The sequence below is a fragment of the Phyllostomus discolor genome, chromosome 13 (genome assembly GCF_004126475.2).
Source record: "Phyllostomus discolor isolate MPI-MPIP mPhyDis1 chromosome 13, mPhyDis1.pri.v3, whole genome shotgun sequence".
Classification (NCBI taxonomy): Eukaryota; Metazoa; Chordata; class Mammalia; order Chiroptera; family Phyllostomidae; genus Phyllostomus; species Phyllostomus discolor.
The window spans coordinates 38,706,377-38,733,429 of NC_040915.2; the positions used below are offsets into that span (position 1 = coordinate 38,706,377).

The following is a 27,053-nucleotide window of genomic DNA, read 5'->3' on the forward strand; positions in this document are numbered from 1 at the left end:
AGCCAGAGCCCCCACCCCCACCCAGGCTGACTAGTTGAGATAATGTTGGCAACGCGGGGGGAGTGACTCCCTGACCATCCCTTTGGCCACAACTGCTACTAAAGCATGCAACCCCGATTGCCACCAGAGACCCTCGCATCCGTGTTAACCCTTGTGCCCACGGGGGAGCTCACTGCTCATGTGACATCCACACCCAGAGGGTCCCCGGGGTTGGGGGGCACGGAGAGACAGGCCGGTGCAAGCCTTGCCTTGCGGGGCCGCACTGAGCACTGCCACGCGGGGCGGTGGCCCACGGCGCGCACCCCTGGCCCGCGGGTCCAGCACCCTAGGGCGGCCAACGGCAAAACTCTCCCTCCTCCTCTTCCTCAATCTCGCTCTCGCTCTCTCCCAGTCCCTCTCTCATTTTTTTTTCTTCCCAAAAGGAGGGGAGAGGGGGTGAAAAAATGCTGCACTGTGCGCCGAGGCCGGTGAGTGAGCGGCGTGGGGCCAATCAGCGCTCGCCGTTTCGAAAGTTGCCTTTTATGGCTCGAGCGGCTACCGCACCGCCCTATAAAACCCGGCAGCGCGACGCGCAGCCACTGCCGAGACTTCGTCCACCGGTCAGCACAGGCTTCTCGCCTTCGCCGCTCTTTCGCCTTCGCCAGTCTACTCCACCTCCAGGTAAGCACCCGGGCCGGCCGGGCCCGCAGATCCGCGCCGGGCCCTCGCCTTCCCCGGGCTGGCGGCGCCCCTCGCTCCTGCCCCGTGGAGAGCGCCTGGGCGCAAGGAGTGAGGCTTATGCTAACCTCGTTCCTGGCCCGGCTGCACTGCCCTGCCCTCCCCTGCCGGCGCGCTCCCCTGGTGCTGCCGCACACCCGGGGCGGCCGCGGGCCTTTGTTCGAGTGGCTAGTTAGCTGGGCAACCGGGTGGGTGGGTGGGCGCGTTGGGGGGGCCTCACTTTGCCGGGTGGGGGCTGGGGACCAGGACCGGACTGCGCGTGCTCCTGCGTTTGCGCGTGCGCGCTAGGGTCGGGAGCCGGGACCCGGGCGAGGGTGGGGAGGCCTGCCGGAAGGGGTGGGGTCGCTGGGGCGCGTGAGCGCCTGCGCACACTTCGCCGCGGTGCCGGCTCCTGTGGGTGTGGCCTCCGCGCGGCCAGCCGGCTCCTTTTGAACGGGGCTGGGGCGGGGCAGAGCGCCTGGCTTCCTGCCGGGCGCTGTGGGGCCGCCTCTAACCAGCGTTTGCCTTTTATGGTAATAATGCAGCCGGCCTGGCTTCCTTTGTCCCCAATCTGGGCGCGCGTCGGCGCCCCCTGGCGGCCAGAAGGCGTGGCGCGCCGGAAGTGGGCAGGGCGGGGGCGGCCCCACCCGACCCAGGCTCATGGCCCTGCTTTCGCAGCTCGACATGGATGATGATATTGCTGCGCTCGTGGTCGACAACGGCTCCGGCATGTGCAAGGCCGGCTTCGCGGGCGACGATGCCCCCAGGGCCGTCTTCCCCTCCATCGTGGGGCGCCCCCGGCACCAGGTAGGGCGCCAGCCTTGGGTCTGATTTGGTGGGTGGGGTCCGCTCTTGGAGCAGGCGGAGAGGATGAGGCCTAGGTTCTCCAGGAGAGAGGCCTTTGGCTTTCTGGGTGGGTGAGGGTTGGTGGGGCTGTGCCCATGCTGAGGGCACCTTGTCGCTGCTTCTGCAGGGCGTGATGGTGGGCATGGGTCAGAAAGACTCCTACGTGGGCGATGAGGCCCAGAGCAAGAGAGGCATCCTGACCCTGAAGTACCCCATCGAACACGGCATTGTCACCAACTGGGATGACATGGAGAAGATCTGGCACCACACCTTCTACAACGAGCTGCGTGTGGCCCCCGAGGAGCACCCCGTCCTGCTCACCGAGGCCCCTCTGAACCCCAAGGCCAACCGTGAGAAGATGACCCAGGTCAGTAGCCTGTTTGGCCTTCTGGGGCTGGCCACGCCCTTTGTGGCTCTTCTGTGCCACGCCCTTTCTCACTTCTTGTTCTTCTGCCGTTCTCCTAGGACTTTCTTCTCTGACCTGAGTCTCCTTTGGAACTCTTCAGGTTCTATTTGCTTTTCTCCAGATGGAATCCTTTTTTGTGTTTGCTTTTCTGACTAGGTGTTTTAAAGTACAAAGTGCTGTGGGTGTAGGTACTAACACTGGCTCGTGTGACAAAGCCACCAAGGCTGATGTAAAAGTGGCCTTGGAGTGTGTATTTAGTAGGTGCACAGTAGGTGTGAAGTGACTCCCTGTCCCAGGGTCCTTAGTACACTTAGCTGTGTTCTTGCACTCTCTGCATGTCCCTGGTCCGGCCTGCCTGCCCGCCCCTCCCTGGTGGCTTCCTGAGTGTGACAAGGCCCATGTCTCCCTGCAGATCATGTTCGAGACCTTCAACACCCCAGCCATGTACGTGGCCATCCAGGCCGTGCTGTCCCTGTACGCCTCTGGCCGCACCACTGGCATTGTGATGGACTCCGGTGACGGGGTGACCCACACAGTGCCCATCTATGAGGGGTACGCCCTCCCCCACGCCATCCTGCGTCTGGACCTGGCTGGCCGGGACCTGACTGACTACCTCATGAAGATCCTCACGGAGCGCGGCTACAGCTTCACCACCACGGCCGAGCGGGAAATCGTGCGTGACATCAAGGAGAAGCTGTGCTACGTCGCCCTGGACTTCGAGCAGGAGATGGCCACCGCTGCGTCCTCTTCTTCCCTGGAGAAGAGCTACGAGCTGCCTGATGGGCAGGTCATCACCATCGGCAATGAGCGGTTCCGCTGCCCTGAGGCTCTCTTCCAGCCTTCTTTCCTGGGTGAGTGAGGCCTCCCTGCCCCCACACCCAGGGCCGCCACTGTGGTGGCCCCGCTGGAAAGCTAAGTTGGGTCTTTCCCTTCAGGCATGGAATCCTGTGGCATCCACGAAACTACCTTCAACTCCATCATGAAGTGTGACGTCGACATCCGTAAGGACCTCTATGCCAACACAGTGCTGTCTGGGGGGACCACCATGTACCCCGGCATCGCCGACAGAATGCAGAAGGAGATCACGGCCCTGGCCCCCAGCACGATGAAGATCAAGGTGAGTGCCTGCCCAGCCTGAGCCGGCCTGGGCACGTGGGGTGTCAGACTGTCGGGCCTGGCAAGCTCTGGGCCCCTGTGGCGCCATCCAGGGTCCTCATGCTGTCCCTCTCTCCCCAGATCATCGCACCTCCTGAGCGCAAGTACTCCGTGTGGATCGGCGGCTCCATCCTGGCCTCCCTGTCCACCTTCCAGCAGATGTGGATCAGCAAGCAGGAGTACGACGAGTCTGGCCCCTCCATCGTCCACCGCAAATGCTTCTAGGCGGACTGTTGTTACTCAGTTGGTTACACCCTTTCTTGACAAAAAAAACCTAACTTGCGCGCAGAAAACGAGATGAGATTGGCATGGCTTTATTTGTTTTTTGTTTCTTTTTTTTCGTTTGTTTTTTTGAAATTTTTTTGGCGCTTGACTCAGGATTTAAAAACTGGAACGGTGAAGGCGACAGCAGTGTGCTCGAAGCGAGCATCCCCAAAGTTCTGCAGTGCGGCCCGGGACTGATCGTACATTGTTCATTTTCTAATAGTCATTCCAAACACCGTGAGATGCATTGTTACAGGAAGTCCCTCGCCGGCCCCAAAGCTGCCCACTTCTCCCTAAGAAGGGCCAGTCTCCGCCCGAGTCCACACAGGGGTGGGTGATAGCGTTGCTTTTGTGTAAATTATGTAATCCAAATTTTTAAATCTTCGCCTTAATACTTGTTCTTTTTGTTTTATTTTGAATGGTCAGCCATCGTGGCCCCCCTTTTTGTCCCCAACTTGACATGTATGAAGGCTTTTTCCGGTCCCCGGGAGCGGGCTGAGAGGTGTGGCGGCAGCCAGGGCTTCCCTGCACACTGACGTGAGACCGATTCAATAAAGTGCACACCTTAAAGGAACCTGCTCTCCTGGCTCGCTTGGGCTTTGGGCAACTTGGGGAGTTGGAGGAAGGGTGGGGACCAGGCCATCCCAATTTCCAAGGGGGCGTTCGGAGGTGCTCGAACCTGGACTTTGAGTGTCTGAGGGTGGAGACTCTGGAGGAATTGAGGGTTTTGACCTTTAGACCCATGAAGGGAATCCTCAGGGCCCGCCCTCCCACTTGTGTCCCGAGCACCCCACTTCCCTTCTTGGTTCAGAGTGGGGGCAGCTTTGGGAGGGTGGAGTTTGTTCACTAGAGACCACACGACTCTTGGGACTGGGTGGCTCCCTTAGCTGGTCCTCCTGTCCTCTCGGAAAGGGGCAGTGGCGGCTTGTAGACCACACTCCAGGCTGAGGACAGGGTCCCAGCCCATTAGTACAAGCTCCCCTGGAGGGGTCCTACACAGCCGAAGGGACTTCCCTAGGGGTCTGCAGGGCTGTGCCCTGTTTCCAGGGCTGGGGTGAGAGGGTGTCAGGTCGGGCAGAGAAGGCTCTGGGGGTGGGGTGTCAGGATTCTGCCTTGGGGCTGGAGGGTGGGTACCTTCCTGTGCACCCTTGGACCCCCAAGTGTGGTCCTGGTTTCAGTCTCCCAACACCCTGCAGGAGAAGCAGCTGGGTTCCTGCTGGGGGGCTTCCCCTGGCCTTGCCAGTAAGTCAGCCGCTCTTGAAAGCTAAACCTGGCCTCCCCTCTGCCAGCTGGAGCTGGGGAGGGAGAGGGTGAGCCTCCCCCCTCCCCCCATGAAGACAAGCACAACTGGACCCCCCATCAATCCAGGTTTGAGGCTTGAGGGGAGCCCCTCGAAGCCCCCTTGGAAGGGCACTGTGGCCCTGGAAGGGTCCTCTTACAGAGGAAGAGCAGAAGTTTGAGCATTCAGACAGTAATTTTAACCATTAGTGCAAGGTGATTAAGGAAGGAGACTGTTCTCAGACCTTGTGATGGCTTCCAAACCCAAGTAGGAGACTGGTCTCACCTAGCCCATCTGGGCAGGTCTCCCTCGTCTAGTTCCTAAACCAGCACAGCAGGTCCCCCTGGGCTGCAGCGCTGGCCCAGGGCGGGTGGGAGCCGAGTGCCCGGGAACTTGTGGGTCTCTGTTCCCCAACCGCACACAGTCTTAGAGGCCTGGGAAGCTGGGCCTGCGAGAGGAAGTCCCTCCTTGGCCGGTTACAGCTCTTCCGGGCCGGGGGGTGGGGGTGGGGTGGGGTGGGGTGGGGTGGGGACGGCGGTACAGCCTGGGCGCTGGGAGCTAAAAGGAAGTTTTCAACTTGGGCCACTTACACGTTCCATGGGCATTTACTCATCCAGGCCCCCCTTGCTGGGCCGGGGGCAACTAGGACGGCCTGACACAGACCCTTCCCTGCAGGAGCTGACCTTTTAGGGAGAAACCCACCCCGCCTCCCTCTTTCTTTCCTTCGGCCACTATTTGAGTGCTTCCTTTCTTTTCTTCAATCATTTTGCCTTTTCTGAACGACAGAAAAGGTAGTAAAAGATCATGAACCCAGACAACGGGCGAGTGGGGAGTTTCACTCCAGAGGATGAGGCTTCCCCAGGGGCCTCCTGTGGCAAGGACCCCTGAGTCGGCCCAGGAGCTAGACAGTCACCTGGGTAGGTGCTGGGCACGCTTGTCCCAGACAGAGGCCTCGGGAAGCCACTGGTCACTGCCCGTGTGCACACCTGAGAGATGGGAGCGTCAGTAACAGCTGGAGGGGTGGTTTTGAGCAGGTGCTCCACCAGTTTTTTTCCTTTGAAAGGTTCTGGAAGCGCAGGTGAGACACACATCTGACTTGCGCAGTCCTCGATGCCCTGCTCCTTGCCTCCAGGGCCAGCAGGCGGGCCGGTCATCTGATGCCTGGCTTGGAGCAAAGGGCCAGCATCTCCCAAGCCAGGCTGAGTGGGAGGGTCCCGTCTGTCCTCCCCTTAGCACACATTCACGGGTCGGGGAAATGAGGCTGAGAGCGGACAGTGGCTGGCCCCAGGTCCCACATAAGTGAGAAAGATGGAGTTTGACCCTAACATGTAGGCAGTCCGATCACCGTCTGCTTCACTGCTTCCCTGGACAGATCACGCGTCCATCAACACGACTGTTCTGTTTGATGGAAAGGTGGAATTTACCTCTAACGCCTGCAGCTGCCTGGCCCTGGGATCCGAACCACCCGCTTTCTCAGGCGCCTGGCTCCCCCATGAGGCAGCTCTGACGACCTGAGGTTCACCTTTTGAAGGAGCTGAAACCTGTCTCGCTGGAATGTCTCTCCGCTTCAAAGCAGGCCTGACTGGACAGAAGCACACCCCGATAAGCCTGTCTGGGAGGAGGGGGTCCAGGCTAGTGCAGGAGCTTCGAGCCCGAGACCCTTCCCTCCATCCGGGTGCCGGGTGCTGAGGTCGCAGGAGGGTGCTCATGGTCATGCTGGTGCAGGGCAGTCCACTTCCTTGTGGGGAAACTGAGGCTTGGCGGCTAAGATGGATAGGAAGTGTCAGGGTTCGAACACGCCTTCCGGCCTGAAATCACACAAGGGACACAAAGGCTGGAATCATTCAGAGACCCCTGCCAGGGGCTGGCGCCCTGCTCCACTCACGCATTCATCCTTCAGCGTGTATTCTGAGCAGACACACAGCGCTAGGGGCCGGGGGTACGGCCGTATATGGAAACACTGTGCCTGCCTTCACGGGGCTTCACTTTTGCTGCGCTGTCCCACGGGGCAAGAGCCACGCGTGGCTGTTTAAATTTAAAGTCATGAAAGTTAGGAGATCGGGCCAGAGAGCAAGCAGGGAGCCCCTGGGGTCCTCTCAGCTTCACTCCACGCCTTAGCGGGGCTTGCTCAGCTGCGCCGCACCCAACATGGCGGCCGCGCAGGGCAAGCCGGCGGGCGAGCGGAAGTGCGTAGGGAGGGCGCCGGAAGTGAGGGAGGCGAGGCCCCGCCCCCTGCCGGGGTCTCTGTGGAGCCGCGGACGCGCCTGCTTTGAGCATCTCTGGTCTGCTAGGCGAGAGGCCTTGGGGCTGCGGCTCCCGCCGCCGCCGCGGCTCGGTCCGACCTCGACATGGCCAGCTCCGGAGAGGTACGGCGGGCGCCTCTCTCCGATCTGCTCCTTGCCCCGCGGCGTCGGCCCCGCTCGGGCTTTCCCATCCCGGCTCCGGTTCTTCTGCATCCTTGTCAGCCCACTCCTTCCTTCCCGTCGGACCCGGGCCCCGCTCCATCCTTTCCACCCCGACCCGGGCGTCGGCCGGCCTGGGTTCTTTCTGTGCCAGCCCTGAACTCGGCCTCGCCCACTCTCTCCCATCCTGACCCTGGCCTTGCCCCGTCCTGCCCTCCAGGCCTTCACCCTGGTCTGCGAAGGCGCCAGCTCTCTCCCCGTCCGGGTGTGCGTGCCTTTCCCAGCACTGCCTTCCTGACCCCCAGAGTTCTCCCCCGCCTCCCCGCCCCGTTTCCAGGCTCCCGCAGGCCTCACAGGCACTTTCCCCGTGCCCCCACGGATCCCCCACCCCCGACCGACCCACGTCCCACCCTTAGTCTTTGAATGCTCAGTTGAAGTCCAGCCCATTTTTGGGGGGGGTGCTACTTGTGTGACTTCGCGGGTAGTAAAGGAAAGGCCATTTCAACTGGGGGACTCAGGAGTTACCCAGAATTCCTTCGCCAACGCTCCACCAGTCTGGGTCCAGTGGAGAACCCACCGACTGTCTCTGTAAAGTATTGCAGGATATTTTCTCTGCAGACCAGAGTCTGGGGGAATCTGGACTCGGACTAGTGTCTTCCCTTTTGTTGCTCCCCGCCTACCTTTGTGTGTTTCTATCCGTCATCCGCGACTGCGAGCACGTTTCCTGACCTCGGGGTTTGCCTAGGGCTGGGGGACAGGAGAGGATGGGGCTGGGTTTGTGGAAGGTGCGTGGCTGACAGCTCCCCTAACTTTGAGGTGAACTCCGCTCAGAAGTGGTCCTCGCGGCTCCCCGACCCCCCCCCCCCCCAAGACTGGCGGTGGATGGAAGAGCAGGGAAGCTGCAGCTCCCCGAGGAAGAGCCCTAGGGCGGGCAGCCTGGCTGTGGTAGCAGATTCTGGTTGGCGGTGTGTTCTTGAGGTCGCGGCTGTGGGGAAGTGTCTGCTGTCTGGTACCTTGGTCATATGGGGTCCCGGCACAAAGGCCCCACCTTGCCTGTTCCTTGAAGCACAGGTTGGGGACCCAGTCAGCGAGGCCTCTGTTGCATCGCCTGGTGAGAGGAGAGAGGAGTCTTATTCCACCAAGATCCATCCACCAAGAAGGGTGTGGAGATCAAGGTCCCCTTTTCTTGGGTGACCAAGGTCCCCTTTTCTTGGGTGGTCTCATTTTTTTATTTTAAAAAATATTTATTTATTTTTAGAGGGGAAGGGAGGGAGACAGGGAAAAATCACTGTGCGGTTGCCTCTCATGCGCTCCCTACTGGGGGCCTGGCCCACAACCCAGGCATGTGCCTTGACTGGGAATCGAACTGGCGACCCTTTGCTTCTCAGTCCAGCGCTCAGTCCACTGAGCCACACCAGCCAGGGGATAATATTCACAGTTTTAAAGTGTACAACTCAGTGGCTTTAAAAAACATATTCATACTCTGGCTGGGTGGTTCAGTTGGTTGGAGTGTCATATCATACGCCAAAAAGTTGTGGGTTCCATTCTCCGTCAGGGCACGTACCTAGGTTGCAGGTTCAGTCCCTGGTCAGTGCACATATGGGAGGCAACTGATTGAAATTTCGCTCTCTCTCACATCAATGTTTTCCACCTCTCTTTCCCTTTCTCTCTAAAACCAATAAACACATTCTTGGGTGAGGGTTAAAGGAAAAAAAAAGGAAAAGGAAATTAGCTTAAAAAATATATACGTATGTATATTCACGGGGTTGTGCAGCCATCCTCCTAGTCTGATTCCAGAATGGAGTGCTCTGGTTTTGAAAGTTACCGGCCCGCAGTGACAGGGCTGAAAAGTCACCGCCCCACAGGGTCCGAGGATTGTGCACAGTGACTCATTTACCCCTCACACCAGCCCTGTGAGGGGCCCTGTTCCTGTCCCTAAGTATTGTTTCTTTTCTTTTTGTTTAAAGATTTTTGGGGAAAGATCTTATTTATTTATTTTTAGAGAGGGGAAGAGAAGGAGAAAGAGAGGGAGAGAAACATCAGTGTGTGGTTGCCTTTTTTGTACCTCCTACTGGGGACCTGGCTCACAACCCAGGCACGTGCCCCGACTGGGAATTGAACCGGTGACCTTATGGTTCGCCGGCTGGTGCTCAGTCCACTGAGCCACACCAGTCAGGGCTTACTGTTGTTTCTGGGTGGAATTCTCCCCAAGGGTTACACTACAACTTGACATGGGGGGCAGAGGGGGAGGGCAGCAGGTGTCACCAGCGGAGGACCTCGGCCAGTGCGCCTAAGTTGAGTCTGAAACACGCCAGACTTGACCAGAGTCTTTAGCAGGAAAAGTCACTTTGACATTAAAGAAAACGTGCAGTTGCACCTCGATCGAGTCTCTCGTTTGTGGAGAGAGGTCCCGGTGTGCAGGCGGAGGCGAGCTCACAGAGTGTCCCGGGCTCTCTCTGTGCGGCTGAGGTTTCTGGTGAAATGAACTCTCCCTGTCTGGGGAGGCCGGGCTGAAGGCTGCCCTCGGGGACCCCGTGGGAATTCGGTGCCCCCGTGTTTTCAGGACACGCCCAGCGATGGCGACGCACCCCCCGCCGGGGCCGAGGTGCCGGCCGGCGCCCACCTGCTGGGCTTCTCGGACGAGATCCTGCTGCACATCCTGAGCCACGTCCCCAGCACGGACCTGGTGGTGAACGTCCGGCGCACCTGCCGGAAGCTGGCGGCGCTGTGCCTGGACAAGAGCCTCACCCACACCGTGCTGCTGCAGAAGGACTACGAGGTGAGGCGCGGGCGTGGCCGGGCACGTGTGGGCCCGGGATGGGGGACAGCCGAGATGCCCATCTGTGCAGAGGGGCCCCGTGCAGCTCACGGTCGGGGGCAGGTGCTCAGACTTCCAACTGGAACAGCCTCCAAGACACCTGTGTGACAAAAACTAGGGGCCAAAAAGCACAGGGAGAGTGCCACCGGGAGGAGGGTGCAGGTATCGGGGACGTCGTGCGGGAGGGCCTCGGGCTAGGAGGGAGACCTAACTCTGCAGCCGGCTCCATGGCAGGTGTGGGGCGGGGTGGCCCCACTGACACCCCACCAGCAGGGCGCCTGCTGTCTGCTTGCTCTGAGTCCTCGCCAGCACTTGGCGCTGCAGGTCTTTTGAGCTTTAGCCGTTCTGATGGGTGGGGCGTGGTATCTCACGGTGGTGGTCACTCACGTTCCCCTGACCAAGGCTGCTGTCGGTGGGTTCTGTCTCCGTCGGCTGTGCGGGCCATCGGGAGAGCTTTTCAGAAGGGGTCGTGCAAGGCTGTTGCCCGCTCACCACCATCCCTCTTCCTCTCAGAGAGTTCCGAGAGTCCCGAGTGTGTTCTGGACGCGAGCCCTGGGTCAGACACACGCATTACGAGTGTTTCCTCTCGCAGTCTGGGGCTTGCCGTCCCACTTCCCTGACGGTGGATTTGGCGGAGCATGAGTCTATAATTTTGGTGAAGTGCATGTTATTGAACTTTTGAATTCATGCTGTTTGTATTCTGTTGAAGAAACCCTTGTGACCTGGCCGGTGCAGCTCAGTGGTCTGAGCCCTGGCCTGCAAACTGAAAGGTTGCCGGTTCGATTCCCAGTCAGGGCACATGCCTGGGTTGTGGGCCAGGTCCCCAGTTGTGGGGGCGTGCAAAAGGCAACCAATTGATGTTTCTCTTCTTCTCATTCTCCCTCCCTGCCTCTCTGTCTAAAAATAAATAAGTAAAATCTTTAAAAAAATAAAATGTTTTACTTATTGATTTGAGAGAGAGAAAGAAACGTCGATTTATTCCACTTACTTATGCACTCGTTCATTGATTTTTGTATGTGCCCTGACAGGGGATTGAACCTGTGACCCTGGTATTTTGGGATGCTGCTCTAACTGACTGAGCTGCCCAGCCAGGGTTAGAACTCCGTTCCTTTCCATGACTGAATAGTATTGCGTAGCATGGATGGGCCCCATTTGTTCTTTATTCGTCTGTGGGTGGACACTTGGGTTGCCTCCACCCTTTGGACCATCGTGGAGGATGCTGCCGTGGGCATGCTCTCGGTTTCCGTGGGTGTGCACCCGGGGGTGGGATTGCTGGGTCACCGCCGCTGGTGACTCTGCGTGCGGTTTTTGAGGCACCACCACCCTTCCTGCCACAGCTGCACTGCTCCCCCCCCAGCAGGGGGCTCTTGGCTGTCGGGTGCAGGTGAGTGTGCGGCGAGGAAGAGGAGGTGCCAGCTCTCCCCAGAGTGTCCCCTCTGTCAGAGGGTGGGGTCTCTGTGGGTCCTCGTGGGGCCCTGATGGTCTGGGGTGAGGGCAGCACCTGGGTGTCTTCAGCCCCCTGCTTGCTGTCCCCACCCGCCCTGTCCTGCAGGCCAGCGAGGACAAGGTGAAGCAGCTGGTGAAGGAGATCGGCCGGGAGATCCAGCAGCTCAACATGGCCGGCTGCTACTGGCTGTCGGGCTCCACGGTCGAGCACGTGGCCCGCTGCCGCAGCCTGGTGAAGGTGAACCTCTCCGGCTGCCACCTGACCTCCCTGCGCCTCTCCAAGATGCTGTCGGCCCTGCAGCACCTGCGCTCCCTGGCCATCGACGTGAGCCCCGGCTTCGACGCCAGCCAGCTGAGCGGAGAGTGCAAGGCCACGCTGAGCCGCGTGCGGGAGCTCAAGCAGACGCTGTTCACGCCCTCGTACGGGGTGGTGCCCTGCTGCACCAGCCTGGAGAAGCTGCTGCTCTACTTCGAGATCCTGGACCGCACGCGCGAGGGTGCCATCCTCTCGGGCCAGCTCATGGTGGGCCAGAGCAACGTGCCCCACTACCAGAGCCTGCGGGTCTTCTACGCCCGCCTGGCGCCCGGCTACATCAACCAGGAGGTGGTGCGGCTCTACCTGGCCGTGCTCAGCGACCGCACGCCCGAGAACCTGCACGCCTTCCTCATCTCCGTGCCCGGCAGCTTCGCTGAGAGCGGGGCCACCAAGAACCTGCTGGACTCCATGGCCCGCAACGTCGCGCTGGACGCCCTGCAGCTGCCCAAGTCCTGGCTCAACGGCTCGTCCCTCCTGCAGCACATGAAGTTCAACAACCCCTTCTACTTCAGCTTCAGCCGGTGCACGCTGTCTGGCGGCCACCTGATCCAGCGCGTCATCAACGGCGGCAAGGACCTCCGCAGCCTGGCCAGCCTGAACCTCAGCGGCTGCGTCCACTGCCTGTCCCCGGACTCGCTGCCGCGCAAGGCGGAGGACGACATCGACAGCGGCATCCTGGAGACGCTGGTGGCGGCCTGCGGCAACCTGCGGCACCTGAACCTCTCGGCCGCCCACCACCACAGCGCCGAGGGCCCCGGCCGGCACCTGTGCCAGCTGCTGGCCCGGCTGCACCGCCTGCGCTCCCTGGCCCTGCCCGTCTGCTCCGTGGCCGACTCCGCACCGTGGGCCGGCTGCAAGCCCGCCCAGCCCGCCATGCACGCGGTGCCCTGCGGCTTCGGCAAGAAGGTGCGCATCGGCGTGCAGGCGAGCCCCAGCCCCTTCTCGGGGCAGGCGGGCCCCCCGCCGTCCTCCGTGTTCTGGTCTCTGCTGAGGAGCCTGCCCTTCCTGGAGCGCCTTGAGCTGATCGGGTCCAACTTCTCCTCCGCCATGCCGCGCAACGAGCCCGCCATCCGCAACTCCCTCCCGCCCTGCAGCCGGGCGCAGAGCGTCGGGGACTCGGAGGTGGCCGCCATCGGCCAGCTGGCCTTCCTGAGGCACCTGACGCTGGCGCAGCTGCCCAGCATCCTGACGGGCTCCGGGCTGGTCAGCATCGGCCTGCAGTGCCAGCAGCTGCAGTCCCTCTCGCTGGCCAACCTGGGCATGATGGGGAAGGTGGTCTACATGTCCGCCCTCTCGGACATGCTGAGGCACTGCAGGCGGCTGAAGGACCTCAGGTGAGGGCCGGCAGCCCCTCCGTGGCCTCGGCTGGCCTGCCGGGGCCTGGGAGCGGCACGGGGAGGAGCAGGGCCCTGCGTCGGCGAGCGTTAGCAGACCTGCCGTGCACCTGGCCGGACGAGCCAGACCCAGACCTGCCCTCCCGCTAGCGTGGTGGTGGCAGCAGACCTCGGCTCTGCTGGGGAGGCATGGGGGCGGGCCTTGGGTCGGCGGTCTGGTCTCCCTGAGAGGCTGGAGCCAGAGGGCACGGCGGCGTGTCACCATCCCCACCAGGAACCACCTGGCTTAGGGCCGAAGCACAAATGCTCACTCGGTGCTGCGGGCCAGAGCCAGGGGCTTCCAGGCCCCGGCTGTGACCCCCGTCGTGGAGGCGGCCCTCTGACGGGGCAGGGGCAGCTGGAGGCGGGAGCTGAGATTGGGATGTGCCCGGTCAGTCTGGCTCCAGAACTTGACCTTGGCCCTGGAGGCATGGAGAATGGAGACCAGCGTACCCTTTGCAGACCTCCACTCTGCCCCCCAGAAGGTCTCCCACGGCAGGGAATGGGCCGGATCTGGGCTGGAGCCTCCCAGGGCTCCTCAGCCAGGCTGTGTGCAAGGCCCCCCGCCCCCCCCGCACAAGCCCAGCACGCCCAGCCCTGGCCTTCTGGAGGGTGGAGCAGGTCGAGGGAGCCCCAGTGTCCTCCTGCCGTGTCGGATCAATGTGCCCTGGGTGACGAGAGCCACCGTCTCTCCCCCCGTGCCTGCCTCTCGCCCAGGGCGTTCGCAGTGCCTGGTGCGTGCAGAGCCGCCGGGGGGTGGCAGAGCACCGGGGCTCCCGCCCTCCGGGCTGCAGGGCTAGGCTCCTGGTGCCTGGCCCGTGCCAGACCTCCCCAGAGCTGTGGGGGGCGAGGGGGCAGTCTCCGAGCTGGTCCGGGGGACCTGGGTGGAGGAGGGTCCCGCAGGACAGGAGCCGTGGCCGGGTCCCGGGGTCGGATAGCCGGGGTCAGCCTGGGGCTGCCTGTGCCCGGCTCCCCCACCCGTGAGGTGGGACTTAGGACCAAAGGGACTCTTCCTGAGAGGGCAGGTGGGGCGGGTGTGGCGCCCGTGACCTAGCTCTTCGTCCACTCAAATGTGCGAGCGCCTTGCACGGCAGGTGCAGTTCCAGGACCGGGGACAGCGAACAAAGCAGGGACCCCTGTCCATGGGGAGTGTGTTTTCGTGGGGAGACGGCCCAGCACTGAGCGCAGGAACTGAAAGCGTGCGGCAGGGCGAAGGCCGGCAGGTGCCAGGAGGAGGGCAGCACGGGGTGAGGGCGCCCGGCTGGGGGGCCGGCAGTCCAGGCGGACTCCGTGGAGGAGGGGAGAGCTGAGCGGGGGCTTCAGGGACTTGAGTGTGCGAAGCAGAACCAGGGGAGAGAACATTCCAGACCAGCCAGTCACAGCGCACCAGCCGGCAGTACCCACAAGCCACAGGGCGACCTCCCTGTAAACAAGTTCAAGTGAAACGACATCCGGCCCTCAGTCCTTGGGGACATTGGCCACGTTTCAGGTGCTCGGTGTCCGTGTCGAGAGTGGCCAGGTGTTGGGCAGCGCAAGTGCGCAAGGGACATCCCTAGCACAGAGAGCTCTGCTGCACGGAGCTGAGTTGGCGCAGGGCGGGAGGCGGACGTGCCGGGTCTCCCAGGCGCAGCAGGGGCCCAGGACAGTGGCGGTGCTTCCGGGGGCGGGGGGGGGGGGGGGGGTCACACGGCTGTGCTGAGAAAGACCAGGGGGCCAGGGCGGGAGGCTGCCGGGGCAGACGGAGATGGGACGGAAGGCAGGGTGGCCGAAGTGGCCGGATCCTGACTCTCCGGAGAATGTGCTGACTGATCAGATGTGTGGGGTGAGGGGTGGGCAGGGCGGGCCAGAGGCATCTGGCCTGGGGGGCTGAGCCGGAGCAGCTGCCCTCGCCGAGGAGGGAGGCTGTGCGGGGCGGGGGTGCGTGTGCCTGCGTGAGCTTGAGCCGCCCCGGACCCCGTCGGGGAGCCAGCTGCCAGCCAGCACGGGGGGGGGGGGGGGGGGGGGGGGGAGACCACAGACGGGGGACAAGAACTGGTCGGGGTGGGGGAGGGAGGGGCAGGGACCAGCACAGGAGACCGGGCTGCAGCCGCAGGGAGGGTGGAGGCCGGTGGAGAGGGCAAGGGTTCCAGAAGCTCCAGGAGGGGGAGGCGGTGGCTGCTCTCCAGCCGTCTCGGTCGTGAAGGTGTTTCTCCTGTGCCCGCGGGTGTCGACCCCTTTTTAGCAGCCCCAGGAGGGTAGCTGTTATCGACCCATTTTGCAGATGAGGCGGATGAGGCCCAGAGAGCTGATGAACGTGCCCGGGGACCCAGCCGGCCGGTGGCTATTGAGTGGGGCAGTGCAGCACGTTTAGTGGTCGCTGAGGGGCCTCGCTGGCCTGGGAGGGGATTCCCGGGGTCCAGGTCTTCCTCGGGGGCAGGGCTGTGTGCGCAGCCTGAGCTGTGTGGCTGGGGGCGGGGGCCTGTGGGGCTTGGATAGACGGCTTTTGTGGGCCGCCTGAGAACCCGACCACAGCTCATAATGGCTCCTCTGTGCACGCCGGCTGCCGGGAACCACGTCCGATCGGGGCCGAGGACTGCCCGTTCAGAACGAACACTGGCTCTTCCTAAATGAGGCCAAGTGGCCCCCGCACTCTGGATCCCTGTCTTCTTCGGGGGGGCCGGGGCGAAAGGAGCAGGTGCTGCCGGCCGCGTGGGCAGCAGCCGCAGACCGGGGGTGGGGCGGGAGGGGTGGGGGGTGGGCGTCCTGCACTCGGCAGAGGCCGGGGCACACGGCCAGCACCTGCACCTTCCCCTTCCGGTGCGCGTTCCCGAGGTGGCAGCCCTCGGGGTCCCAGGCTGGTGCTGCTGTTGCCGCTCCCGCCAGGGAGGCCCGTGAATTTGAGCTCTGTGCAGCCGGGGCCGCTCCCATTGGGAGGTGGTGCCGGGGCTGCTCCCCTGCGCCAGGGCCTCGCCGGCTGCAGGTCTGTGGCACACCTCGGCAGCCAGAGGGTCACAGCTGGAAAGGAAGGGCACCGTCCCTCCTGAGACTGACGAAGAAGCCCTGCCTGGTGGAGCCGGAAGGGAGGGGCGTTGCCCTGAGTCACCCTAGGCCCCGGCGACCTGGAGTCAGGGAGGCGTCTGGGTGGATGCGAGAGAGCCGTGGGGAGCCAGGCCCCGGAAGCTGTCCCAGGATCACCCTAGAGGCCTGGGTGCTGCCGGGCAGGCTGAGAGTGTGTGTGGTGGGGAGCGGCCTGAGCCCTGCCTGTGCCCACGGAGCCTCAGGGAAACTGAGCCCCCTCTCCAGAAGTTGGGTGGGTGGCCAGATGGCCAGATCCTTCCTGGTTGAGGGGCTGGGGCAGAGCTGGTAGGGAGGGAGAAGGGCCACAGGCCCCCCTGGGCGGAGCCAGTCGTGGGGGGCACCTTTCCTCATCCTGTGCACTCAGCACAGACCCTGAAGGTTGCTGGCCTCAGGTCCGCTCCGCCAGTCCACTGAGGGGGCGGGGAAGGGTGGACCGGGCGCTCCCCGCAGGCCTGCCCAGCTGAGCACCTGCGACAGGGTGGGAGGGCCCGGACGTGGCTGGCTAGTCGGAAACATTTTAAAATGTGCACGCACACAGCACACGTCTGCCTACCTGTCTGCCTACCTGGTCCGTGACCCAGGAGGTCGGAGCGAGGACTCGGCGGTAGCACAGCCCTGCAGCGCCACCTAGTGACGGAGGCGCAGCCGAGCAGTCCTGTGTCTGCAGGGCTCTCGCTGGCAAAGAGGTGCTCCCTGCAGGTGGCTCCAGAAGTTGTGCCTGACAGAACCAAATAGCGTGTCCACGTGCTTCATTGAGAAAAAACGTGCACAGTCACCGTGGGCACGGCACGTGCTAACCTCCTGGCCCCGTGGAGCGAGTGCGCTGTCCTTCCCCCTGGCGGGCGAGCCTGCGGCTCTGCGGCGCTGTGCCCAGGGCTCAGTCCCAGCTCCTTCGGGTGCAGCTCGTTCAGGGGCCCAGGGGCTGGCTCGTGCTCCACTGGGGACACCCCGCTGCCGGCTGGGGCCGCCTGGGCAGCCCTGCAGGAGGCCCCCCTCTTGCATCCCTGGGACTGTAGGCAGGAGGCAACTCGGGGCTTCCTGCAGTCACCCCAGGAGCACCCGTGTTTCTCCTGCAGCCGTGGAGTCGGGAGCTTGTGCAGAACTTGTGCTTGCATTGTACTAAACCCCGCCCGGGCCCGGCCTTCCCACCGCACGTTGGTGCCCTGCGGCTCCAGACGGCAGGGCGCAGGACAGGCCGTGCCGGGGCGGGTGCCTGTTGGGCCACTGCTCTGACGACCTTCTGTCCTCGCCGACCCGACTCTGAAGGCCCCTCCCTGTGGTGTGGCCCGTCCGTGTCCCTGGGCGGCGGGGCGGCGGAGACCAGTGCCCGGCCTGCGCAGCTCCTGCGGGGGTCGGGGACTGCACCTTCCTCCCTGCGTCCTGGTTGGCTTGGCCTCTCTCTGTGTTGCTGTGTCCAGAGAACCGGGGCTCTCTCCCCCCGCTGGGGACTTGGGGGGCCTGGACAGGGACTCTCTGTGCCCAGGGCAGGGTGGCTGCCTTCTTGGGGTGGTGCAGGCATTTCCCGCCCACGCTGGAAGCCCCTCCTTTTACGATGCGTGCTCACCGCTGCAGACCTCTTTGCGGGGCCGACCGGGATGTTGCCAGCCTGGCCCCCTCAGCTTGTGCTGAGAAGAGGCCTTGTGGGGTTCCTTTCGGGCGAGCTGTGCAGATGGAGGGCTCACCCTGCCCCTGGGGAGGGGCATCTGCACTGTGGGCAGGGCCGTGGCCCAGAGAGACACAGTCCCGGGTCCAACACAGTTTCTCCCGGGAGTGATTTGCACACAGTGCTGGGGCCGTGGGCAGGCGGGGACGGCGGCTGCGTGGATTCGCTGGCCGGCCTTGGGGAACACGGGGAACGTGGAGGGAGGGGAACAGCGTCACCGCGGCCTGTGGCAGGGGGTTGCCACCTGGCCAACACTGTCTGGTGCTGGGTGCCGGGCCGGCTGCTGGCTAGGGAGGCCTGGGTCCCTGCCGTGCTCGGGGCCCAAGACCAGAGGCCCCGCCCATCACACGCACGTCTGCCCCCCAGCAGCTCCGGTGGGGGGGGGCCTGCCGGCCGGACTCACGCCCCTCTCTCCCCACAGGCTGGAGCAGCCCTACTTCAGCGCCAACGCCCAGTTCTTCCAGGCGCTGAGCCAGTGCTCCACGCTGCAGCGGCTGTGCCTGGTCTCCCGCAGCGGCACCCTGCAGCCTGAGGCCGTGCTGGCCTTCATGGCCCGCTGCCTGCACGTCGTCGTGTGCCACATGTTTACCGGCGAGTCCCTGGCCACCTGCAGGAGCCTGCAGCAGACCCTCCTCCGGAGGTGAGTGGGCGGGGCCGGGGAGCTGAGGGTGCCAGTGACCGTCCTGTCCCCAAGGGGCCCTGGGTGTCCCGCTCCCCCTACCCCAGGCTCCCTCGAGTGCCCACAGCTCCTTCCTGGAGATCAAGACCGCCGGGCAGAGGGTGTTTTCTGCCCACCGCAGGGCCTTCTCCTCTCCTTGTTCCCTCTGCCACGGGGTCAGCTTTCTACGGCTGAAGCCCCTCGCGCCCGGCGGCCGAAGCATTCTCGCCTTCCAGCCCCCTGAGACACTGCCTCCTGGGTCCCCACGGAGCAGCCTTGAGAGTGGGGGAACGGTGCATTGTGGGTGGTTGGCCTCGGACCTCCGAGTTGCCTCAGTTTCCCCGAGGCCCTCCTGTTCCGGGGCTCCGTGCAGGGCCCCCTTCGGGCTCAGCGGTCACGTCTCCGTAGTCTCCAGCCTGTGACTGTCCCCAGTCCTTCCCCGTCTCTCGTGACCCTGACGCTTGAGGAGCGCTGGTGCTTGGCAGAGTGGCCATCGGTGTGGTTCGCCTGATGTGTTTCGGCCAGAAAACCGCAGAAGTGACCTCAGGTCTTGGCGCTGGTGGGTGAGGCCCTGCCTGCCAGTGGGTGTCTCTGCCGCGGAGTCACAGTCACTTCCCTCGAACGCCGGACGCACGAACAGCCGTGGGGAGACCGCGAGAGAGTCTTCACGCGCCCTGTTTCCTGCCGGACCGGGCCCACCAGCCCCAGGGTCCCTGTGGGGCGGCCCCAGGGCCACTCCGGCGTCTGCCCAGGGACACTCTCTGGGCAGGGCGCCGCGTCCCCAGGCTCTGGGGTTGTTCCTGGGTCCCCAGCCCCTGGGAGGGGGGCGTCCGTTCCACTTGCTGTTCCTGTGCCGTGATGCGAAGACCTGCGACCTGTGGATTTTCTGCATCCCTGCCCTTTGTTCAGATTGGGTGGCCGGGGCTCCTGGGGTGGAGGTGGGTGAAGGTGGTGGATTTAAGAACATCGGTCTCCCCGGGGGCTGGGCTCCCTCCTGCGCCCTGCGGGGGACTGTGGCAGGTGGGTGCCCTCTGGCCTGCCGTCCTGCACAGCTGGGCCCAGCTGTCCAGTGAGGGTGGCCGTCCTGGAGTCGGAGTGGGGTTCAGAGGAGCCCCCAGAACTGGAATGCAGGTCAGGGGCGCTTCTTGGGGAGAACGTGACCTGAGCCGGTGGGGCGGGGCACGCGGAGACCCCTGCTGAGGGAGTGCCGTGGGGCCCCTGGGGGAGGGCTGGTGGTGGGCGCCCTCATTTCAGCTTGGCCGAGAGGGTCGCAGCTTCCTCCTCCCGCTTTCTGTGCCCCCACTGGCGGGGGAGGTGACAGGGTGGAGGCCCAGCTGTTCCCAAAAACCGGGACGGGCCATCAGCCAGGTCTGCAGAACCGCGGGGCCGGCGGCCCCGTGGCGGGGACTGCGTGGTGGACCGCGTCTCTGCGGTTTGCCAGTGGACTTCCCCAGAGAAACCCCGGCTGAGGTTTTCCTCACCGGCCGTGGAAGTAACGCTTGTCTGTAGTGTCTCTACAAACGCAGGCGCTGCGTCCAGCCATCGCTGAGTGAGTGAAGGCCCCCCGCGGCCCCACCAGCCGGCCGGCCCGTGGCCCGCAGACTGGGTCGGGCTCTTACTTGGTTCCCGCCTGGTTCTTCTGATTTCACGCTCGTCGTGGATTTCTCCTGCCGATAAATGACGCCGCAGACCATCTTTTCAAGTGCTGTTAGGTGCCCGTCATGCGGGGCCGCGGCGGCTTCCATGGCTGGCATGGCTGACTGCCGGGCGCTCGGGTTGGAGGGCGAGCTTTGTTACACGCTGGACGGCGCCCGGTGCTGGGCTTCAGGAGCCAGGGTGCGGGCGGGGTGCTGCCGCTCTGCCCAGCGCCCCACCCCTCGCCTGCACCCTGCCCGTTGTGGGGGCAGTGGCTGGCTCTCTCGGGGTGGGGGGGGTGGCGGTGAGCATGCCTTGGTCCCGCTCTGTGGCCTCCGTGTGTGCTCCTGCAGCGGACCCGGGTTCCGGGGCCTGCCTGCTCCCCGGCCCCTCGCACCCCGCCCGCGTGGGCACCGTGTACCGCTCTGCAGAGGCGCGTTCCGGCGGCCCCGTGTGCAGACGGGGAAACGAGGCTCTGTGAGGTGGGCGAGTAGTGCAGCCAGGACCCAAGCCCTGGAGGGATGGGGGAGGGCACCCACACCCTCCAGGGGGCCGTGCTGGGTACCGTGGGGGCTGTGCCCGGCCCCCAGCCCCCACCTGCTGCACGAGGCTCACAGGCTGCAGGACGCTCCGGTCAGCGGGCCACACCCACGCCGGGTCTGCTGGCAGCCCCACCGACGACGGGAGCGGCCTCTTCCTGTGTGTCTGTGCGCCTGCGCCGATGTCTTCCCGGAGGCCTGCGCTGCGGGGCGGCTCCCCCAGGGGCCTGTCCAGGCCGGGAGGCAGTGTGGGCCTGGGCGAATGTCCGCACAGACAGGGTGGGCCGGCCTCCCTGCCCCTCTGGGCTGCGGGGTCCCTGCAGCTTTCCTGCAAGTGCCCAGCAGGTGGCGCCGTGGCTCACGGTAACCTGCACTCCACCTCAGCACTTGGGTTGGTCCCCTCCACCCTCTGGGCCACCAGGTGAACCCGAGGCGCTGGAGGCCAGACCTCCCTGCCGCATCTTCTGACGCCCCTCCTTCCTCACCCTTTCCCTGCCTCCAGCTCAGGGTCACTGGGCGGGAGTAGCACCTGGCGCCGGACTGTTCTGTCGCTCGCCGGCCTCTCTCCCGTGACTCAGCCCGCGGGGCGGGTGTCCCGGCTGCAGCACTCTCACCGGAGAGAGTGTCAGCTGGGTCATCGGCAGTCGTTTCCTTTTCTTTTCAGAGACGGGGAAGGGAGGGAGGGAGACAGGGAAAGAAACCCCCACGTGAGAGAAAGAAACACTGGTTGCCTCTTGCGTACTGGCCTGCAGCTCAGGCCTGTGTCCTGACTGGGAATCGAACCGTCCACCTTTGGGTCCGCAGGCTGGCGCTCAGTCCGCTGAGCCACACCGGCCGGGGCCCTTGCGGGTCTGGCAGTGGAGCTGGGTTTGGGCCCCTGGCGCTGGGAGGCGCTGGCCTCGGGCGGCTGCTCGCTTAGTGGTGAGGCGAGCTCAGGACGGGCCTGGCTTTCGAGAGGGGCTGAGAACACGCCGACTGGCTGGCTGCCCGGCTGCCCGGCAGGTGGAGGCGGGAACCAGCGGGGGGGGGGGGGGGGGGGCCTGCAGTCAGCGGGACGACGGGGTGCGGCTGGTGAGGGGCCAGGACGCGCTGCTGCCCTCGGGGGGAGAGCCTGTCGTGGAGGAGCCGGGCGTGCTCAGGACGGACAGCGGGGCGCAAGTGTTTCTCCCCCTCGCTACACGAGGGGTCTCGGGGATTCGGGAAACCTGTGTCGTCACCCGGGGAGGCCCGGGGCGGCGGGCCTGCTGGGAGCGGACCCCGCACTGACCCCCCTGCACCCCAGCCCCTCGGAAGGCAGGTCGCCGAGGGGCCTCTCCGTGCCTGCAGCCTCCGACCTGCGCCGCCGGCTCCAGGGGTCCAGGGCCCACGGCTTTGCGCTCCTGTCCCTCCGCGTGGGACCTGGGGGACTCCGCAGCGGGCCGGCAGCCGTCTGCCCGGGGCAAGTGTTTCAGCCCCAGGTCCCTCGGGCCCCTCCTCTGTGCGGGGGCCAGAGCCCACCGCTCCCCCTGGTCTCGAGGTGGGTTGTCAGGCAGAGCCGGGGTCTGGGCGGGCCCAGGTGGGCGCTGCCCCCACAGGCAGCTCGGGGTTCTGTGAGCCTGCAGTGGGTGTTCCTCGTCGTCGGCCCCAGGGCGGCTGACCTCTGGCCACCGTCTGCCTCGGTGCTTCTCGACTGTGGTGGCTGTAGCGCAAGTGACGTTTATGAAGTGTCTCATCACTGTGGCTCTTCTGTAAGACCTTTATGTGGGGGGAGAAGCTGTCAGCCTCCATTTTGTTCCTCGTTTCCAGGCGAAGACGCAAACCCAGCAGGTGGTCCTTAGGTGAAGGGTCACTCCTGCGCCCTGGAGCGCTCAGAGCCGGCCTCCGGGCCCGAGCCTTCCCAGCCCTGCGGCCCTGCGGCCCAGCGTGTGTGCGGACCGCCCGGGTGGGGGCCTCCTGCGGTGCGGTCAGCCCCCCTCCCCACTGTGGTGGCGGAGTGAGCTTGAGGTCTCTCAGACGTCTTTTCGGAAGCCCCCTGTGGTGTCTTAGGCCCTCCTCGAGGGGCTGGCCCTTCTGCCCAGCCGCTCCGTGACCCTCGGGGTCACACCCCTCGTGTCCCCTCTCTCGGCCTCTCCTGGGGGCCAGGTGGCGGGCTTGCAGGTGCCGGGCTTCAGAGTCAGGCAGCAGCCCCGTGCGCGGGCGCTGTGCCTGGTTCCTGTGGGCCCTGCCTCTTCGGTCCCGAGGTGACAGCCCACTGGGGACGGTTCCGGGGAGGGAGGCCAGGGCTCCTGCCCACTGCCGGGCCTGGGGGGTTCCGCAGGAGGCCTCGCAGGCCTGGCCTTTGTCCCCCAGGCCAGAGGCTGCTGGAGACATGATTGACGAGCCTCGGTCCAGGGTCAGGTCTCGAGAGGTGAGCTGTGCTGCCTGCAGCAACCGGCCCAGCCTGGCTTCTAGGCGAGCGCGGCCGGAAGGAGTTTTGTTTTATTTCATCGGATCTGTTTACTCACACCCCACACTACGCTGAGTCATACAAGAGGATGTCATAACACGCACCCAGGGTGCACGGGCTACACAGAGCACACGGGCCGCGCACGCCCCCGCCCGGCCCGGAACTCGCCCCCACCTGCGTGCGGGCCCTGACCCCGGAGGGGCCCCCAGCCCGCCCTGGGAAGCGAGGGGTTTCTTCACCTGCGTGCGGGCCCTGACCCCGGAGGGGCCCCCAGCCCGCCCTGGGAAGTGAGGGGTTCTCCCTCCGTGTCCGCCGTCTTCCTCACTCAGTCGTCACCGACTGCAGGCCTTCCTCCATGCAGGGCCCGCCCCGCGTGGGGACAGTGTGGGCCCAGCCCACGGTGTGGTGGGCTCTGGGGGGGGGCAGGGAGGGGCTTCACAGAGAAGGGGCGGGCGTGCTCGTGCAGGGCTGCCCTGGTCCGGGCCCGCCCCGTGCAGACCGAGGGGAGGCCCTCCGAGGGCCGTGGGTTTCCTTCTGGAGGAGCCCCCTCTGCCACCGCCCTTCTGCGCAGCGTCCTGAGTGCTGCTCCTGCACCTGGACAGCCGCCGCCACAGACGCCCAGGGCTGCTGGGGCTGCTGGAGGAGGGGCCCTGGCCGCCACGTTCCTGGCTTTTGCTGGGAAAGCACCCCCTTCAGCGAACTGACGGCTTGTGGCAGCCCCGGGCGGCGGGAGGCGGGCAGGCAGGCCTCTGTGCACACGTGCACCCACGTCTGAGACTGTTGTGCTTCCAGTCAAGTCGGCCGCGCAGCGGGTGTGCCGGCGAGGGCTGGCCTGCGGGGTTCACGGCCACGGACAGCGCTGCCCTCGAGCAGAACGAGGGCAGGACAGGGAAAAGGCCGTGCGCAGAACGGGAGGCGTTTCCTCGGCATCTTTATGGCCCGAACATCAAGTTTTACGAGTGCCTTCCTGGCATCGGCTCGCCAGCAGTCGTTAATCCAGCGCTGGGGCCGTGGGGGAGGGGCACAGGGGGCGGGCACAGGCTCTCCTCCTCCCCTTGCGGCAGGGCCGCGTGCTTTGCTTTTGGCAAGTGCCCAGGCCCCCTGTCGGGCGGCATGTCCCCGCCTCTTGCCGGCCCAGACCCGGGGGACAGACGGTTTCCCTGTGACTAGAGTCACCCTGGGCATCCTGGCTTGTTCCCGGGGTCGACCGCGTCCCCTTTCTCCGTGCGCCCCCGTGGCGCCGGGCTTTGTGTCCAGGCTGCTGCCCAGGGGCCAGTCCCAGGCTGACAGGGAGGGAGGGGCCCCTCTCCGCTGGTGACTGGCGGAGGGACAGTGGCCTGGGCGTCCCCTCCCCAAGTGCTGCTTCCTCAGGTGGGAAGGGAGGGGTCTCGGGGCGGGGGGGCGTGGGGCAGCTCGTCCCTTGGCGCCCAGCACAGCCCTGGGCCTGGCCGAGGCTCCTCAGAGATTGCTCGTGCTTTTCGCCCACGGCCCGGAGGGGACCCTGTGGTGCAGCGGCGGGGAGCTGGTCTGGCAGCCACTCGTCACCTGTGCAGACGGTGGCTCCTGAGTCCCAGCGGCTGCCTTGGTCCCCTTCCCTGGCCGACCCGATGCCTCACCTGACCCGGGCGTCCGCACCGCTCCGGGGCTGCCTGTGGGGTTTAGCCCTGCCCCTTCTCTCCGCCCACTGCTGGTGCTGGCCTGGGTTCTGCAGCTCCTGGGGCGCTGCCCCCACCCCGAAACCTGCCCCCCCACACACACCCAGGAACACAGGGGCTGTTCTGACCCATTCTGCCTGCACTCCCTGGCCTGATGCTCAGTGGGGGCCTGGATGGCAGCAGGGTGACACCCCCAGAGGCCTCTCCTCCAGCCCCAGCGGAGAGGGCCGGTGCCCCTCTGCGCCGGCCGTGGGCGAGGGTCCGGCAGGCGCTCGGGCGCCCTCGGGCTGGGCGGGCGGCCTCGGGGCTTGCTAACGGCTCCTCCGCTTCAGTTTCCAGGCCGAGCGGCCCGCGCTGAACGTCGTCATCTTCCCCCTGCTGCACGAGGGCCTGGCCGACGTCATCCGCGACGTCCCCATGGTGCACCTGGACGAGATCACCCTGTTCAAGAGCCGAGTGGCCGAGGAGCCGCCCAACCTGTGGTGGTGAGGGGTGGCCAGCACCCTGCCGAGCCCCTCCCGGGCCATCTCCGATGCCCCCCGCCTCGCCTGCCGGACACCGGGACCCCTGGGTGGGTCACAGGAGGAAAGGAGGCCTCTCCCTGGCCCCCCGGCCCCCCAGGGCTTCCAACGCTTCCTCCTGCTTCCTCCAGTGAGGACTCCTCGCTCAGTGGACCGTGGGCTGAGACGATGCGAGGCGGACAGGCAGGGCGAGCGGGTGGCGGCCTCTCTCAGACCCGGCCGAGGGTGGTTTTGAACTGAGACGCAGACCGCCATGCCCTGGCTCCCTGGGGCTCCGGCCCGGTCCCCGGAGCGCCGTCTGGCCCTCGCTGCCCCTCACTCCGACCCCCAGGAGTGTCCCTCTGCTCACGTGTCCCTGACCACCTGCCACCAGGCGGCACGGAGGGGTGGCCTGAGGCCCAGGGCTGGGGGAGGCTGTGCCTGTGGGTGGGTGTGCTCCCCCGTGAGATGCGCGGCCCCTCCGGTCAGCAGCGCCGCAGCGAGGAGCTTGGAAGTCTTGTGGCTACAGGCTTGGGGGCTGTCTTTCCCAGTAAGACATGCGTGCACCCAGCTGCGTCTCCGGTGTTTCCTGCCAGCCGACATCGGACCAGGTCCAGGAGGTGCTGGGCGGTGCCCAGGGGAGAGGGGGGCCTCCCCCGCGGCCGCAGTTCCCTGTGGAGGTCCGTGCTTCTGGGGCAGCGGACGGGCGGCTGCGTGGCAGGGCCGGAGCAATGACCGGCCTCCCCGTCCCAGCTGGCTGTATTTCGCACTTTGAAAGTCCTGCACAGCCGTTCCAAAACTGGGGCCCGACCTCCCAGGGTCCAGGGCCCACCCCCCGCACCCCCGTGCCCAGCTGCAGCCCCTGCCTTCTCAGTCTCGAGGCCCCCCCACGCTGGGCGTCTCTGGGCGGCCCCCCACGCTGGGCCTGGCTCCTGCTGCCCTTGCCCTCTGGGCTGGGGGTGCAGAACCCACAAGGCCCTGCTCGCATCCAGCTGCCCTGCTGGTCCTCGACCCTCCATCTTCCTACTCTGTTTCCATGGTGACGGTCGCCCCATTCCACGTAGCTCGTCCTGCAGTTGACGTGCTGTTAAAGCACCGGGGACCTGGCCCCTTGGGATCACTCGCACGTCCTTCCCTGAGGTCGAGAAGGGCGCACCGTTCTGCAGTCCTCGCCCCAGGGCGCAGGCCGCCGGGGCTCTGCCGCCCGAGCGCAGCCTGTGCTCCGGCTGCCAGCAGCTCCGCTCCACTCCGCTCTGCCCGACCGGGTGATGGCGCGTTTGCAGAGGTGCAGCCGGGCGAGCGCTCCGCCCCCGCCCCCCGGTTCTCCTGCCGTCTTGTGAGCGCCGCGGGGCGCCCTTCCTCATCCTGGGCTGCAGCTGGGGGCGCCCTGTCTCCAGGTGAGTGCCCCCCGATTTGCAGCCTTCACCTTCGTGGGCCTGACCCTGCGGCCCAGTCTGGTCTCTCCCTGCCTCGAAGGCTGCAGGACAGGCTCCCAGGCCCCAGGAGGCGGGGCCGAGCCGCTGTGGGTGAGGGTCTGAGAGGCGGGAGCTTCGTGCCCCCCAGTGTCTGGGCTTTTTCCCCGGTGGCACCTAGAGACCACCAGGTGAGGGTGATGGGGAAGGTGGGATGCAGCCCAGGAGGAAGGCAGGTGACCTGGTTGTCTCTGGGGCCCCCATCGGCTCTGAGGGTCCTCTCCTTTCACCCAGAGCCCCCCCGGGAAGGAATCCAGAGGCTGTGGCTGTGGCTGGAGCCCTTGTCTGACGGGCCGCCCCGGCGAGTGTGCACTCCTGCCAACAGGGGGCGGGGGGGGGGGGTGGAGCTCGGGCTGCGTCGGGACGCGGGGACTGCTCTCCGTGGCTCCCACGACCATCCTTTCACCGAGAGCGGGACGTTCCGCCGCCCCTGCGCCCAGACAGGGCC

General features: G+C 65.3%; 2 protein-coding genes across 3 annotated transcripts; both read left to right on the plus strand.

Annotated features, from left to right (window-relative positions):
• The first annotated feature begins 519 nt into the window (after window positions 1-519).
• Window positions 520-3,938, plus strand: ACTB (actin beta). The gene is made up of 6 exons (XM_028527287.2): window positions 520-660; window positions 1,375-1,503; window positions 1,670-1,909; window positions 2,361-2,799; window positions 2,884-3,065; window positions 3,185-3,938. The coding sequence occupies exons 2-6, from the start codon at window positions 1,381-1,383 to the stop codon at window positions 3,326-3,328; spliced, it is 1,128 nt and encodes a 375-aa protein (XP_028383088.1). The 5' UTR covers window positions 520-660; window positions 1,375-1,380; the 3' UTR covers window positions 3,329-3,938.
• Window positions 3,939-6,854: 2,916 nt separating this feature from the next.
• FBXL18 (F-box and leucine rich repeat protein 18) lies at window positions 6,855-25,856 on the plus strand. 2 transcript variants are annotated; one of them, XM_028527276.2, is made up of 5 exons: window positions 6,856-7,012; window positions 9,612-9,827; window positions 11,419-12,962; window positions 18,143-18,361; window positions 24,966-25,856. In XM_028527276.2, the coding sequence occupies exons 1-5, from the start codon at window positions 6,995-6,997 to the stop codon at window positions 25,120-25,122; spliced, it is 2,154 nt and encodes a 717-aa protein (XP_028383077.2). In that variant the 5' UTR covers window positions 6,856-6,994; the 3' UTR covers window positions 25,123-25,856. The 2 variants fall into 2 exon arrangements, with proteins under 2 accessions (XP_035869673.1, XP_028383077.2); XM_036013780.1 differs by lacking the exon at window positions 18,143-18,361 and having other exon boundaries at window positions 6,855-7,012.
• Window positions 25,857-27,053: the final 1,197 nt, after the last annotated feature.